At 42.3% G+C, this 17,701-nt stretch overlaps 1 protein-coding gene across 2 annotated transcripts in view; it reads left to right on the plus strand.

The window, feature by feature from the left end:
- Positions 1–17,701, plus strand: part of nrg2a (neuregulin 2a) — an 81,360-nt gene that overhangs the window by 45,278 nt on the left and 18,381 nt on the right. For both annotated transcript variants that reach the window (XM_084373468.1, XM_084373469.1), the window contains exon 4: positions 16,474–16,594. In XM_084373468.1, coding sequence (XP_084229594.1) covers positions 16,474–16,594 — 121 coding nt within the window. The remainder of the gene's footprint in view (positions 1–16,473; positions 16,595–17,701) is intronic.

The following is a 17,701-nucleotide window of genomic DNA, read 5'->3' on the forward strand; positions in this document are numbered from 1 at the left end:
CTGTTTTCTATAAGGCCAGTGTGAAGGAGCAACACTAGTCAAAGTTTGCTTGGCTCCACGTGGCTTCAGATTAAGGCCTCCCATTATCCTACAGGCTGCTGTGTTGTGATAAGCGCTTGTGAGGCAGCCATGTGTCTGCAGGCTGCAGGTCACATCCTTGGGGGGTGCTGTGCGCAGCTCCGCTGAGAGAGTGTGTGAGCGTCCAGGAATGTGTTGATGGAAATCACAGCTGAACATATGATTGCTCCAACCTCAGCCTCAGTCATGCTGGGGCCCACCAGCAACAATTTCGCGCATGCATGCACGCAGGCCCACACACACACGCACTTCCAGACGTGCACACATGTGCACATACCTTTACATGTTTTCGCTCCCCGCTCCGAAGTCGAACACAGTCACAAAAGTACCGCTTAACTTACTTCAAATGACCTCGTAGCTTTTACAACTAAATGGACAAAAGTACGCTTGAGCATCTCTGCATCATCACGGGACGTGAGTCAGCTGAGATTCTTTGATTTAAGGCCAGTGCAAGAAACTAAACTCTCTTATCTATTCAATTATCAATCAAACGTGATTGGTTGATGCATCTCTTTAAAGAATAAAAGGTTGGTTGGCGATCGCCCCCCTGGTGCCCCTATGTTTGACAAAAAGCAGCAAAAGTGACCTCTTGGATGCCTGTATGGCAGATAAAACATGATGAAGTGCCCTCTAGGGTGCCCTTCCAGTTCAATATGAATGTTTGATGACTTTCTGTGTGCTGGTGCCCCACCGCATACAGCTGGAGTCCCTTTTTTTTTTTTCTTTGCCCCTGCCCCTCAAACATCCTGAGTCCATCACTGAATACAATAATCAAGTAATAACTGTCAAGTTCAACACATTTGGCAGTCTCGCTCTATCTAGGGACCTCAATTGTGCCAGGAAACCAGATTAACAACAGACAAGCATCTGAGAGTGATGAAGAATCAGAACATTTTGAACTTTTGATCAGCAGTTAAGCAAAGTCTATAACCACGATTTAACTATTTCAATTTAAGCACAGTTGTAAAAGCAATTGTGTTACACTCCAGGTGTCCTGGGCCTAAATCTTGAGTTTAAAAGCTAAAAATATACATTTTAAGGGTAATTCAGTCAGTCAGTTTTGCAATAATCATTTTTTCATGAGTTTAGTGAAAAACAAAGCTTTTAGAGGCCTGTCACTTGTCAGAGAGGTGAAATAATGCTTAATCTTGTATCCTAATCACACTTGCTGAAGATAGCGGGGGACACACAAGAGAAAAAATATGTTGTGACAAACTTTGACATGCTTTGGAGTAGAAGGCCGTTACTTTTCTGTTTTTCCCTGGTAATGTTAACTGTTTCAGAGTACCCTTACACAAATAAACACCAGACAAAAAAAACCCTCCATCTCTTTCTGTTTAATTCCAGTAAGTTTTCATATCTGTCCCACGTAAGTGAAACAGCACAGTAAGTACTACTTTGAACCAGATAAACAACAACTTCCTCTGCTCCTTCTATGTCTCTGTCCGGTAAGAGTAGTAAAAACAAAACTTACTCCCCCTTACTACGTAAGCGACAAGATAAACTCATCTCTAATGACGCTAAAGGATGTGAGTTGTGGTCGTGGCTGAATGTGGAGTATCTGTACACCAGTCAATTCTATTGATTGGTGTGGGTAAGCAGCAGCAGAGGCAGCCATGTCTGAGAGGAGCAGGGCTTCACATCTGCCAAGTGTTCTGTATTTACGGCCCACTGGAGAACAGCTTGTCGAGTTCTGTGGATCAAGCCGCTGTGCTATTAGTCATGCCCACTTTTTCAAAATTATCCTCAGTCCTCAGGCATTCCTCCAAGGTGGCCGGCTGGTTGCACCGCCATCTCAGGTTTGGTCAGTTGGCGGGTTCAAGCACAAATTCAGGATCCAGTCTTTCCTATGTGGAGCAAATAGGACGTCGTAATCTAAAAGAAGTGGTGAAGAAAGTATTCAGATCATTTTATTCGTAGGATGGTTGATTTTTGGGTACTCCTAACAAAAATAGTCTGTTAGGAGTAGAAGTCCTGCATGAAAAATCAGGGAAATGTACTTAATGTATTAAAAGTTCCCAATGCAGAGATAAGATATACTCTCTTACTAGTTACTAAAAGCTAAAGTACAATATTTCCCTATGAAATGTAGTGAAGTAAAAGTAGGAAGTGGCCAAACATGACAAGACTAACCCTAGCCCCAAGTTAAGTACAATATCCCTCAAATTTGTACTTAAGTACAGTTCTTGTCTTGGCAGACTCAGCACAAAGATCTTGCTGTTGCAGCATGAACGCTCTGGTTTATAGATGATGCTGAACATGTGCCAGTGTTAAAACTAATTGGTCCTGATCTTGACTTTTGGAAACAAAACGTTTCATTCATTTATCACCACACAGCCCTCACTCTTCCATAGTGTTAATAAGAGCTGTCGGGCAAATGTACAAAAGGCTTTATCCCAGAGATACAGTATGTACCATATACCAAAAAAGTGTGAATCTTTGGTGCTCTAACTTTGTTGAAACCAAAAATTAAGAAAAAGTTGAAATGAACCTCGATGTGAAGGTCAGTATGTTCAAAGAATCTGAGTTAATACCCAACACTGACCACAGAAAACCGGCAGTTTAAAATTTGATCGATTCATTATTTTCACAGCCCGTGCTAAACTTTCATCAGCTGAGAAAGAGACTGTTTGTTATTCCGTCCGACATCGCCTCTTACCTCACGACAGCTGGAGCGTGTCACAGCTTAGACCTTGTTTTGAAGCTCTCCCACAATAATGTTTAGCTGCAGAGGCAGTCATAAAATCGTCACTTCACCCACGCTGCACGTTGTTTTTGTTTATTGTCGGGGCCTCTCTGTATTAGTGGGCAGCATCCGGGACAGCGGGAAGATCCAGAGTAAATGGAAGAGTTTATGTCATGAGCGGATGAACACCCACAGCATCGTAAGCACACATCATTCGGTCGTGCGAGCATCGCTGAGCCATCGGGGCACGGCATGTGATGCTACCAATGCTACCTCAGAGTATACGTACAGCACAGGACCGAGGAGGAATCATGGAAATAATAAATCAAATGGAAAAATCATGATGAATATCAAGTAACCTGATAGGTTAGAGGTTTGTTTTGTGCCTGTAATGCCTGTAAGGACTGCGTGTTCTGGCTGCTCTTTTAGCGTCTCTTTTTACAAAAACTTTATAAGCATGAAGTATGGGCTTGTGTGGTTGTGTAACGTGTCTGATAATTATATTGAGTAACACTGAATGCCCTGGTTCCCAGCCTCGGTGTCCCGACAACTCATCGCCAAAGCGAGGGGGGGGTCTCGAAGCCTTCTACTTTTACCTTATACAGTAGGTTTTTACCTCATTCATATCTCTGAAGAAAACTAAATTAAAATGAAATTAAAGTATTTTAAAGTATATCCACATTCACTTTCTGCTAAACAGCCTCGTCTTACGTAAAAGTACGTAATTTAAGTAACAAAAAGCTAACTGAACAATGGCCAAGCATCCGGGTGACGACTACACAAAAACACACACAAAAAGGTTAAACATACATAATATAAACAGAGAATTGTGTAAAAAGTTACTAAAATTCTCATGAAAATCATCTCTGAAGCAAAATTCATCCAAATTATCCAAATATGTCACTTTGTCAGCGGTCAGCAGTTCACTCAATGATAGCAATTACGACGTTTTTCGAAGGGCCAGGTATCTAACGCAGCTCCCAAATACTGTACGTCAGTAATTCATCACTTTTTCTGACAAGAGCTATGCGCCTTACTGACTTCGACATATATGTGTTAATGTGTTAGAGAAGCAGCAGCTGTCGGATCATCATTATTAGGGAAAAATTAGGAAAAAATATGGAAAAAAAACACTTTTCTCAAAGCGTCATTATGTTCTGTTTGCTCTGCTGATTCACTTTAATCCCGTCAATCCGACTCGATAAGTGGGCGCCCTCAATCAGATCTTTGTGAAACAAAAAAAAAAACAACAACTAAGTTATTGAAAATCGCCACACATCTCACTTCTTAGGATGTCCAGTAATCTCACGGTGTTATGCGGGACAGTTAAGCCCTCAGTGTGAATGAGTGAGGATATTGCTATGTGTGTGGAAGGAAGCAGCTGTTACACTTGAAGAGCTGAGTGATGTGAGCAGGAGGTGACATGAGGTTTTTTGCTCTGTGCAGGGCTTTGTTAACTCTTGCAGGGTTCCCCGCGACTCCAACTTAACTGAGACTTCATTTAATAGCACAATAAAAGATTCCCTTTTCAGGCCTCCCTCAGCTGTCCTGGTGGTCTCTCCCCGATGGTGACCCCAGCTGTGGGTGACTGTGCGGGATTTTAACAAGAACTAACAAGAAACTGTTTGCTAATGCTTTCAAAGAGGGAGAAATATTGCCTTGAAAATGATTCATTGCATCCTAAAGGCTTGCCTGCACTGAGTCAGTAATAATTTGCAGTTGCTTGTAAGTTCAGTGAACAGAGCCGGCAAACTGAACACAGGTCTGTGAGTAAACTATTGTTCACTCACATCAAACAAAAAATCCCTGCTCCTCCTATTACTTAGAATCTTTCAGAATTGGACGTGGGCGAAACTGGTGTCTTCACACTTTTTCAAAGTTTTCTTTGAGGAACATGTACTTACCATTCCATTGCTTAAAGCTCAGGAGCGCAGTACTGTAGTTTGGTTGCCACAGCTGTCTCTCTTCCTAAACCTCCCATTACTCCATCACGCCGCTTCCTTTTGTCGGTGATTTTGCAACTGTATTCATCGCATCACGTCTGCTGGGGGTGACTAAGTTCTGTCCTGGGGATTCTAGCATGAGTACGGGGGTTACGGTCAGCACTGTGGAAGCCATTTCACACTCACTTTAATCACCGATACACTCACAGTGAACTCATCCTTTAGTATACAGAGGGCCGGCAGCCTAACAAAACAGCAGCGCTCCATTGCCCGTTTTTCAGGATGTACAGCCAGTGTGGGTGGTGTGTGCGTGTGTGTGTATAAGAGTGAAGAAGGGCTGCAGCACACACACACACACACACACACAAGCGCAGACTGTGTGCTTTTTGGCTTTCGGAGGAAGAGCAGAGGGAAAACCTTTAGTCCTAGCAGCTGGCCACTACTGTAGCTGTGAGCACAAGACCCAAATATGGAGCGTTGGTATATGTCTTCTGTATCTGGTGCACGGTTAAAACGTCTGCCCTTCCTCAGAAATGAGGGCCAGCTGTTGAGATGAAGGACAAAGGAGAGATGTGGACGGCCTCCAATTTTGTCCTTAAAAAGTGAGACTCTTCATCTAGAATGTTTTTTGTTATACTGATATATACTTTACCTTTTTAGCATTGTATGCCAAAAAGTTTCTGGAGGTAACTGGTCAGTGGCGGACTCAGGATGTCTGAGGGGCAGGGGCGAAAAAAATCAAAAGGGCACCACATGTCTGCAGAGGGGGGCGCCAGGTCTTCTCTCTTGACTCTTGATGCTTCTAGTTTCCCAACTTTTATGCTGTTGACAAATCTGAGTTAGACAAGCTGCTGTTACTGCGGTGGCGATAACATAGTAACCTGTATATAACACTGTAATGTATGGAAATGTCCAGGAGATTCTGTAGAACCAGTCATTTGTTGAAAATAAAGGTTATAAAAAACAAAACTTTCAATGAAATGTAGCCCATTTTTAACAGCTGCCTGGGCGTCTTTTCTGGGCTCTGCTGTTCTCAGCTGCTCCAACAACAGTTTGAGAGTTTTGAAAAAAAGTCGAATTAAATTATAATGCTTCAGACAGTATATTGAGCAGCTTGCCGACAAATAACTGACCAACAACCTCGCATATCTTTTGCTAACTTGGCGCTAAGCTTCCTGGATAAAATTCTACTCTTAACATGTTTCTGATTTTTTATCAAATTATGAGTTTCTTCTGATTAGTTTGAAAGCTTAAATCATAAACTAGACTAAACTAATTCTCACAGCTCTTTCACATCCGGACTGTGGAAGTTGAACAAAGTCTGTGTCATAACCATCATGTACATTAAAATGTAAAAGTGGGAGATATCTCCCGTTTGCTTCATCAAGCTCAAGCAAAGGTCTTGCTAGATGGCATTTCAGTAGCAGACACTGAAGGAGCGGAACAGTGTATTTTCACAGATGTGCTCCTCTGACTTTTACCACCAGAGTTGCCGTCTGTCAGGCAAGTTTAGACAAAAGATGGCCCAAGGTTGAGAGACTTTAAAGTGGTTATGTCCTGGAAACATGGGATGGATTTTCCCTTTTACACAAAGGCCCGATCCCAATATACTTAACACAATTAGCCCTACCCGTCCGTTTTGCGCATTCACGCCTAGGGGCAGGGTGTTCTGATACCTGTTGGGATAGAAGGGTAAGCAGAGGCTTAAACTAAAATAAGTTGCTGCACTTGTTACTGCTCCTCTAATATCAGTGCAGACTGGAAGGGTAGGAGCACAGATTGCTAATGTTAGCCTGTAAAGCACTGCGAGTGGCCAGGAAAGAAGCAGTGTTCTTTGTTAATAGATGACTACGAGCGTCCATGATTCTCTATCTCAATCAGATAACTGGCAAATGGCACTGTGATAATACCAGGATTACTGACTACCGGTGACATATGAAGGTCTTGAATGGTTGTCCCATTTCATCGGGGGAGTTCTCAGACACTACACCTTGTAACATCCGTTCTGAGGGGCACGGGGGCGCTCGACAATGAGGGGTAGGTATACAATTCAAAGTGGAATCGAGCCTAAGTGATTCAATGATTTGATTCTTTTGCAATTGAGCATTCGTCCCTGCAAGAGTACGTGTTTGCTGCTCATCTGCGACTTTAGTGGCCACAGTTGAGAAAGATGCATGCGCAAGGACAGAGTAAATAAACATTTCTCAGGTCAGAGTGGGAAAATGAAAGCAACAGGCATCCTCAGGACGCCACGCTGAGCCCGAGCTTAGAACAGCCCTGTCTGGAGCTGCGCCGCGGAAAACACCATGTGTCACTTCGTTGCCAACTGCACACATTCTGGTGCCCGCCAGCGGTCATACCAGCACCCGCTTACGCACCCGCACCATACCCGAGCCCTTCCTAAGTGCACTTTGCTTCATGCGCTGTGCATGAGCAGCTGTTGTGCAATCACACACACACTGGGCTGCTCTTTGATTTCACTTCAGCGCAGAGACGATTGAGGCAGGCAAGACCAGGCATATCAGCTATGTGACTGAAAAATGGTAATAGGAGACAAGAATATAAAAGAAGACACACTGGTTGTGGCGGTGGCAGTGTTGCTGGAGAGTGGGTGGTAGATTAATGTTCCTGGCAGGCTCCATTTTGTTCATTTCTAAACATTCCTGTTTCATACTGAAGGTGTTTGAATTGTGGATAATTTCCTATTGAAAAAAAGCTTTAAGTGCTCTCTCATTCATAATGGGTCCTACCTACAGTAAACAGCAATTTAATTCCTTCTTTGGGTATTTGTCATGAAATCTCTTCTGCTCACTTTGAACTCTGTTCAAATTACTAGAGGACACAGATGCTGGCTATTGCCATTGATTGGGTGTGCCTATACTGTCTATGTGGAAGTAGGTGCGTGCTTGTTTTTTGTTGGCTTTGGCAAGCTGGAATATTTTCCAACTTAAGATCCTGTCGACAAACCTTCTTTTCTCAACCCTCCTCTTCCCTGCATCGCTCCCGTATCCATCTCTTTTTCTTTTTTTGGCCTCGCGTTTGTTTCTGTTTTTCTTTCCTTCCCCTTTGTTTCTTTCATCCCTGCTACATTTGTCTGGACTTGAGCTCCTGTCAAAATATGTTGCGGCTCTAAATCTGAGAATGAAAACATGGATTGTATGTAATTAACAACATTCAAATAGGAAAGTATCAATCTTTCAGACGTTTAAAAGGGAACGTTTACATGTAGCAGATCCTCCTTGTAGCAGTGCAATGTAGGTCCAGACATTTGTCTTACTTTTCTTATTGGTGCAATTTGTCTCCGACTCTACTTTCTACAGAACTATAATACCGCTATTCACCGGCACTACTCCCACAATATAAATATAGCATAAGTATAATTTTCTTTTCATTCATGCACGCATCATCGTAACCATCCCTGCACACCCTCTCTCACCACATCAGTCCCAGCTGTCAGCAGCTTTGCATTGAACCGAAACCACACTCTCCAATTTAGTCTTTTTTGTTCCTTCTCCTTATCTGCTTATCTTATTTATTCCCTCCGTATGAAATAGCCGGCCCAGACAGATCTACGGTAGAGGAACACAAGTGTTGCAAGAATGCATGCAATATGAATTGGGCTCTCGCATAGAGATAAAAGATCTCGGTCCCAGCTGTAACAGGAGACATGTCAGACATTCCCTACTAGGAGTCGGGAGGTGAGCGGAGGAGGAGGGAGGGAGGAAGGGAGGGGGTCACTCTGAGGTTTTTTTTTCTGGTACATAAAACTGACTTGTGGAAAAGCATGTCTGGGTGGCAGAGCTATTACAGATACCATCCTCTTTATGTGTCTGCTGAAGGGGCTGCACTTAAGACATTTTTCACTTTCCCATCCGAGCGATTTTTATGTCCCGAGTTTAATTTCTCTGCTTGTTTGAATTGTGATGATTTGCATTATCTGATTGAAGAAAGAGTTGTGTGGTATTGCAGTATGGTGCCACCTGTTGACACGCTGCTGCCCGGCTAGCACTTTATTTAGCTTACACATTCATCGATAAGATTTTACATATGTGTGAGTTATAGACGCTACACAAAAGCTTAGTTTAGATTTGTAACATCATTAAACATTCAAATGATTGACAAGTTCAAGACGAGCTTCACGTCCCTTTATCTACCCCGCCGCAGAAATGTAGTGCTGTCAGAGATGGACCAGCTCTGCACACTGTTCTCGCTCACTGACAAATAGGCCACATAATTTATGCTTTTTATCCTGATAACATTGCTTTTAAGAGTGAAAACACAAAGCCATAACAAAGTCCAGATGGAACCGACCCACCGCTGGCTGAAAAACTGCCTTGGCTCTCCCCCTGCACAGAATCTGATTCTGTCTTGTGTTTTTTCGAGATGCTTTTCTGTTCAGTTGCGTTGCAGAAGTGGAAAAGATTAAACCAAGCTGCAGTAAATTATCAACATTTGTCATAAATTAGCGGGACATGTGTATAACTCTGCACCAAAGACAGGCCAGTTGAAAATGTATTTCATTACACAAGTCAGCGTATGGCGCTGGGCTGTGAGGTGCAGCGCAGGGCTGGGATTCAGTGTGAGCACTTTTCTGTTTGCTGCATATGCACAGGGTGCCTCAAGAGGAAAAAACTGTGCAACGGGGACCTCTCTTTTCATTTTTACGATTTTCCTAGAATCCTTTGGAGAGCGTGGAAAGACAGGCATGTTTATGAAGGTTTCCAGATGGTCCTGCGTGCACCCCCAGCTTTTCTTTTCAGTTCTTGGGCCATGAAGGATTAATCAAAGTCAGTGGCAAGGGCTGATGGCTAAACACTGTGGCTCTCGCTAACCTATGAGGAAACCTCTCGTCAACTCCAACTCAGACTAAGCCCGCAGGCTCCAGGACCGAGGAAAGTTGAAACCTGAGGTTAAAAAACCAAGAAAACTTAACTTAACCCTGGCCACATAAGTGCAGATAAACTCTGTTTAGCAGAGAGGCTGATCTCCTTGTTGGGTTAAAGGAATTTGTCTCCAACATCCAGCCAGGAAAGCAGAGTCAGCCTTAACGAATACACCTGAACTCTGCTCCCCTTTGTGAGATGGAGGATTGTGCTGCGCGATATTTATGGATTCTCTGTATTCATGTAAAGTTTTTGCACGTAACAGAGTCCGTTCTACGACTCGAAATGGTCCTCAGTGATTAAATGCACTCTCACTGTGATGCAAGAAGTAGGAAACGTCCAGGCTGCTATGATCAGGCTCTTTTATCAGCCATTTTTAGCCTCACCATTACCGTCCTGCCTCTTGGGGATCGTTGCAGATAAAAGTGCTGTGTCTGGAAAGACACTGACAACCAATAAAAAGAAAGAAGACTTGGAACAAAACTGTTAATGTTCAAATAAGACAAACTATTTTTGTTAATATCGCTGCCCACTGTTGCCCTTCCCTTAATTATCACTTCAAACACAATTCAGAGAAAAGGATCCTGCAGTTGACAGGACTAACTGGAGCAGGTGGAACAGAGGAGCTCTCAAGTGACAAAACATGTGTCTCAATTGGTTTCGAAAATACATTGTTTGAATTACGCTGCAGCTTTCAGCTCACATATCACTGATACACCAGAGTGCAATGTACTTTCTCTGTTTTTTTTTCTTCTTCTTTATTGGACACATGCAAGAACTCTGCCCAACTCTAACCGCGCTGAACAGCTGCTCCACATGGCAAGCGATGAACACGTACAGCATCCGCTACACATGTTATCATAGCAACTGTCAACAGAAAGCTCTGTGGTCTGTTAACAGCAGCCTCACTGGGCGTTTACAAATGTGTCCACCTCGGAGGAGCCATTACAAACAACGTGCTCGTATATAACAATATTACATAATATAAAAGCAGATTAACATATACAAATCATTCAGTCGCCTGAATAAAATGTTGGCAGATAACGTTTCAGGAAACAACGGATACGTCCCATATTGACATTTAAAAAAAAACGTTAATGTTTATGACCTGACCCTCCTGCCAAGCCAGTGACCGCAGTTCAGGACTGCTTTTCAATATTTGTAGGTGTTAAACCACTGGATATTTTTTAGGGCACCAGGGGACAATTTCCAGCCAGGGACATCTCTAGTCCGGTGTGTTTACAACCAAAGCAGGTATTTTAAGCATAAAGATGATCTTTTCCTAACTCTAACCAAGTGGTTCTTGTGCCTTAATCTAACCAGACCATAAACACAGCATTGTCACAACATAAAACTCCTACTTTGCTGAATATGTGCAGATTTTGGTCCACACAGACAACAACTGACTGATTTAAAATGAATGCAACTAAACGTTTAAAAGGAATATAAAGCCTCTCAACTTATAACCAGTCAGTCAAGGGTTATGTATGTAACCATGTCTGCTCTGGAACAACATAAAAATCCAACATGAAACTGAAGTTGTCCTTCAGTATGTAGTCTTAGAAAAACTTCACGACGTTGAAGACAAAAGGCCTTGATTATAGTTGTTTAAACCAAATTAGTGTTAAGTGTAGTGCCATGAGATAATAGTGAAATAACAGCGTCTCGCACCAAATAAAAAAAAATGCATTATATGCTTGCCAAAGATTATATTTTGACACCAGTATAGTAATTTACAGTGATTTTTTTTCCACCATGCAGCCCTAAATGAGATGCTCCTCTGTTGTTTGTATGTGTATCTCTAACTATGTCAATAAATTTCTCGGCCTTGTCATGAGTTTTAATCTCCAGTAAACATGCGCTGCAGCCTGAGTAAACAGTGTATTGGCTGAACTAGATCACCTCAGAAAGAAAACACTGTCCTCGTTTCATCACTGGGACGGGGTCTGTGTGTACCTCTCCTTCTATGGGTTTGCCAAAGTCAGAAAACTACTACAGACAATATCTGCAGGATATAATACGAAAGTTAGTCGTGTTAACAAAATACAAATGCAAGAGTTAACATTGATGTAACAGAAATGTAACATTAGAAATGCAAGACATTAATATATAAGCGTAATTTCTAGTAGAGGGTTGCACAATAATGCATTCTTATCAAATGGCTGAAATGCCAGCAAAACTTCCCGCTTGCTTCCACGTCTCATGGAAACACATTCATACGTTTTTGAATTTTCCTCCATGCGCTTTCCAGACAACGGAAAGACATACTCATGCATCAGTCAGGAAAAAAAGTCCTTTCTGTGAATGAAAGTACCGTACCTTCTGAATCATTTTAAACCCAAATGTCATGCAAATCTTGTGAGGAGGTGTAGTTGGTGTCCCGCTCAGTGCCCATGGAGCCATCGTGTAACAAGGAATCTGTGACCTTAAAATAGACAAAAAGTGGGTCACAGTCGATTAGAATATATTCAAAGTTGCAACACAGTGGTTAGTTACAGTATTCATCATGAGGACGTGGACGTGGACGTGCTGCAGGTGAAGACGGGAAGCAGTGAGTCCCGTCATCTCAGGGTCCTGCCAGGATATTTTACTGCTTCTCAGCAGGATTGTACATACTTTTGTCAGGTTTTACAAGTTTATTATAAAACCTGAAGTGGGCGGTGGGTGTGTGATTTATAGACGCTCGGTGCATCAGTGTAGTCGCACTTTCCTGGCTTTGGCCTCCAGTTTTTTCAACCAAAGCAGCCACAGTTGAAAAATGTGTAATAATCAGAATAGTTGAAGCTCTGCTAGCTACAAATATGATGAATATGATCAGTATTTGATTTAAATATATTATTGTTTATTATATTCTGTTGTGTTTGTTAAGTTGTGTTATCTGATTTTGTGGTCAGTGTGCACATGATATGCTTTTTAATGAGGTATCTGAAGTAAGACACGCTGAAACCAGAACCTTTCCTCACTCTGGGGGAGTAATTGGAGGACACAAAAGAAAGAAGGGAGGACAGCCAGAGAGGAGGAGAAGAAAGTTGGGACACTCTCTGTTCAGTATCATGGATTGGATGTCAGTTGATGACTGCAGGCCAGTAACTGGTCTCAAATGGATTGTTTTTGTTAGTATTGGGATGGATGCCATCTTTGAAGCCACTGAAAGATAGTTGCAGCCGTTAGTTGAATGTTCCAACGTTGTGCAAAAAAATGATCTTGTGGTTTGAAGCTTTGGGGTCCCCCGAGCCCGTGTGACACCCTCCATCGTTTATGATCATTTTCTCGAAGTTGTTGGAATATGTCCCTTTCACGTATTTTACATGTGTGAATGATTAGAAGATGCTGTTGGGAATGAACATTACAGAGATAGAGCGACTGAACCTGAGATGTCAGCTGACAAGAATTACATGTGATTGATTAGGTTATCTTAAACGTTATTGTCACGGTTTGGTTTTTTGGTTTCCTGTTTTATTTTGAAGATTATACCGTCATGTGTGGTGTGTTACTGTCCACTTCCTGTCTTTGTCTTTTTCCCACCCTCTTGCTGTGTACACCTGTGTTTCGTTAGTAAATCACTTTCTGTGTATTCAAGCCTCTTTGTTGGTTCACCTGTGTCTCCCCTGTCTGTTCCTGATTTGTTCCCCATGGTTTTATTTTTGGATAACTCTTTTTTGTTAATTCTCCTTGTTCCAGCTTTATTGTCGATGGCTTTTGTCGCTTGCATTTTGGATTTTGGATCTTGGGCCTTCAGCTCTTTATTAAAGCTCGATTTTAGTTTTTCAACCTGCCTGCCTCTGTGTGTCTTGTGTTTGGGTCTCTTTTTGATCCTACATAACAATTATATCCTGTCTTTTTATAGAGAGGTCCTGTCACAGAGGGAGACTTTCCTCAAAGAGCGTTACTTGTCCAAAGACTCCTTTGAGGGTAAAATAATGTCCACAGGAATGTGTCTCTGCTCCTCCTTGAAGCTTTTGAATACCGGCAGGTGATGTTTATTGTTTAGGCAAATGAACCTTGTCTGCTGAAAGGGGGATGTGTGGGCTCTTCACCTGTGAGGGTTCAGCTGGATGGCAAATCAACACATCTGTCTGGGTCTACAACCAAGTTCAAAGCTCAGACTGTGGGTATTAATCTTGTGTTAATGTGCAGACCAATGTCTCATCATTCAAATAAGGTTTTAAGCAACAAAATGTAATCCTCTGGACAGGGGCACCCTCAGAAATTTTTTATAGGGAGGCCAGAAGGGGTCCCTGAAAAATTTGGGGTGGCCACCAAATACTGACCTAAAGCTTCAGTATTTGATGATCTGGGGATGAGACTCGACAATCAGCTATCTTTCCCCAGGAATTTGTATTGTGTCGCTTTAAAGTCTGACAGTGAGATTTGATCTATAATCTACCACTGCCAAAAACATTCCTGCTCTGGACATTGAATTACCAGACACGGAAATACAAACTCATGCATCAGTCAGAAAAAAAGTTCATTCGTCATGGGCTTCCCGATAATAATTTTAAACCCAAATTGCATGCAAATTTGGCGAGGAAATGCAGTTGGTTTCCCATTCATTGCCCATGGAGCTGTCGTGTAAAGGGATTTGTGGCCTTATAATAGACAAAAGTAGGTAACGGTTGATTAGAATATGTTTAAATTTCAAAAAGCATTAGCCTTTGGTCCTGTAGAAGTCCTCTGTGGACAACAAAGTACAGCATATCATTATGATGTTCTGCGAAAAGGGGTAACAATCACCTAAAAAATGTTAAAAAGTACTAAAGAGATAACACAAGTTATCGCTTTGGCTGAATGAGTTAAAAAAGCGTGTGCAGTGAAACAGATCTGGTATGGCCAGTAGCCAAATAAACTTTGACAGCAGAACATGTCCAGGTTCACATATCAGCCCTGATCCTCTCTGTGTGAAGTTTACATGTTCTCCACCTCCTCATGTGGGCTCTTCTCCGGGTCGTCTGTTTTCCACCCGCAGTCCGCCCACATGTAAGCCAGGTGGACTGGAGATTATGTGTGAGTGTGACTGTCTGTGTGTTTCAGCCCGCCCTGCGGAGGACTGATGATCTGTCCAGGACGTTCCCCGTCCTCCCACCAGTGCATTCTGGGATCGGCTGCTGCTGCCCCAGATAGAGATTCATGCAGCCAATGTTCGCCGCCCTTTGTCTTGCGTGTTTTACGGTTGAAGACTGCACAAGGCTTCTATTTTGAGCGTAGGAGGGTGTTTTTTTTTTTTACAATGTTTTCAGGTTCCTCCTGTCTGATCTTTTTTTACGAGGTGTTTTACGCACCAGCACTCCAAGTGAGAGGTCAGGTGTGTCGGTGAGGTAGTCCTGATTAACTGGTGAGCCTGGAAATGTTTTTGGAAAATTCTGAAGTGACAGCGGATGGCTGCGGTGGTGTGTTAGAATCATTAAATCATTTCTAGGAGAACTTGAGCAGAGCAATAACATGACAGCTTATGATTTAAGCCCAAGTATATTACCTTTTCAACTCCAAAAATGAAAGGTCAGGTATAACTCATATCAGCATGTCTCATCAGATCGAACCAGCTTTGGATTTATGATTTGTTTGGATGCATGTTTTGTAATAGTAGACCTTTGTGTCTGCCTGGACATGAGAACTAAGAAGATTTCCATATCCAGTGGCAAGTCGTAAAAGTAACACAGGAACTCGTTTGCAGAGCAGCGACGTCCCATTTTGGTAATTAATGACATTGACTGACAAATAACACAACGTCTCTAATTGTATTTATAATATTGTGTTTGGACTTATTCATACTGGCGAGAGAAGCGCAGGCTGATGTCATCCGGTTGCTTTGTTATGCTGACTAGCATGGGAATTATCCTCTGTTGTTTTAGCTAAACCAGAAGTGTGCTTCCGAACAAGGCAGAGCACACTTCTGCATGCAGGCGACTGTCAAGCTGTGTAACAAATGGGAGTTGCGAAATCTAGTCCTGGTGGCAATCGGCCTAACCTAGCGCAATTTCTTGTCACAACATTCCACATGACATGAGCGCTGAAGCTGATGTTTTCTCCTGTAAAGGTCCCCCAATCGGAAACTTCTGTATTCCTCCCAACAAACTGTCACACTCATGCGAAGGTGCTAATAGCGCCTGACAGCAGGTACAAGGTTGCAATCACATGTCGACATCTGACATGCGAAACACGCTCCTCCCTTCTCAAGCCCAATCCTGCCTGCCTGCCGCCTTGCACCTCTCTCAGCACTCCTCTTCCTTCAAACGTCCCCGCTCTCGAGCAGATAAGCAGACTTCATCCCAAACATATTATATCTATTCAGTCGGGGGATTAAGTGCAGATACATGACATTTTGGGCCATTCCAAGGACCTGAGTCAATGCATAAACAACTCCTACGCAATGTCAGGGAAATATTTATCTTTGCTCATAGAACTTCTTGAGATAGTGTCAACACTGCTTAGAGACACAATTACATTTGTGGATGGAAAACTAAGAGTTCTCGTGGAAATACAAGCATATAATATGAGCAGAACTGAGGATGCTTGTCGAGCTGAGAGACAGTCAGCCTGATCAAAATAACAATCATGTTCATATGAAACAAAAATCCTGCGTGTGATCATGTTTCATGATGCCTCCTTGTTTTACTTTGAAATCAGCATTTATTAATCTTACTGGAGCTATTATGAGAGTAAAACCGGCTCAAAAGTAAAAGATGGGATTATGTAATGAGATGACAAATATAAGTAACTATAATTAGCCTAGATTACATTTGAAAAAATGTCAAATTAAACTATAAAGGCAGCCACAAACACTTGTAATCCAATGGATTGCCAGAAATTGCAATGTAACCTGCAATCAGGAACTGACCGTGCTGGTGGTAATGTGTTTTTTCTTCTTTTTGTTTCTCTTTCTCAGTAACCACAACGCCATCTCCAGGCTCAGGCCACGCCAGAAGATGCAACGACACAGAGAAGGCCTACTGTGTGAATGGCGGCGACTGTTACTTCATACATGGTATAAATCAGCTCTCCTGCAAGTGAGTTATCTCCGTCGTTTTTCCGGAATTCGCCTCCAAAATGACATTTTTTTATTGTTACCCTTCTTTGTCCTAACTCCTTTCATGACGTTTTTTACTCTGGTAATATTCCTTAACTACAAATTTTGATCCCGCTGTTTATTTTCCTGATAGCACTTGATTTCCGCTCTTCTTTCTTTCAGCAGCAGCAGCAGAAACACATCACAGGAAAATGCTGCCAGTCTGCTTAACTACCCACCTGTTGTGTATTTTAGCACTAATAATGGAGTGAGGCGGCGGTGCGCTCATCCTTTTAAGTCATGTTTAGTGTACAGGAGGGCTGCACATTAAAAGCCTTTTCAAAATGTCATGAGTCACTGGTTTAGTAGTGAGCAAATATTTATGCCTGTTAGAGGCCCCCAGTGAGGTAAATAGAATCATTGCTTACATTTGAGGTCCTTGGCAGAGGGGATCAAGACCCGAGTGTAAAGTGGGCTGGAGGAACCATGTATCTCAGCTTTTCAGGAAGAAAACAGGTTGACATTATCACAGAAACAAGCTTTTTTTTTTCCCTTTGACATTTACATTTTAGTTTGTGTTAGCCTCGAGGTCAGGAAGCGTCATTTGGAACGATGTTCGGTTGGAGTCATCATTTAAAATAAAGACTATTTTCAGTGGACTGATACATTTTTATGCGTAGAGACGCGATAACGAGTCAATTAAACAATTAGTCGAAAATTATAAGGCAACTATTTTGATAATCAATTCAGCATTTGAGCGATTTTTGAAGCAGAAATGTAGAACGCTGCTTCTCAAATGTGATTTTTCTTCTGTCTTCTATCATATCAAATTGAATTGGGTTGAAGAATTCAGATCGAACCGAACAAACAGATTTAATACGTCAGTGTTTGCTTTCAATCGTCACATTTAATCAATGTGGAAGATATTTGTTAGTCGCAGCCCTCATCGGGTTTAATTCAATAAGGCGTCAGTGAAACCTAATAGCATACTTACAACATGCACATTGTTTCCTGTCATGGCTGTCAGATATCATGTTCGACCATATGTCATCTCAGCATTGCGTCGGCTGGTGTGATATAGAGCTCAAACATTGGCGGGGCTCCTGTG

Source organism: Pagrus pagrus, assembly GCF_965226575.1.
Source record: "Pagrus pagrus genome assembly, chromosome: 14".
NCBI classification, from domain to species: domain Eukaryota; kingdom Metazoa; phylum Chordata; class Actinopteri; order Spariformes; family Sparidae; genus Pagrus; species Pagrus pagrus.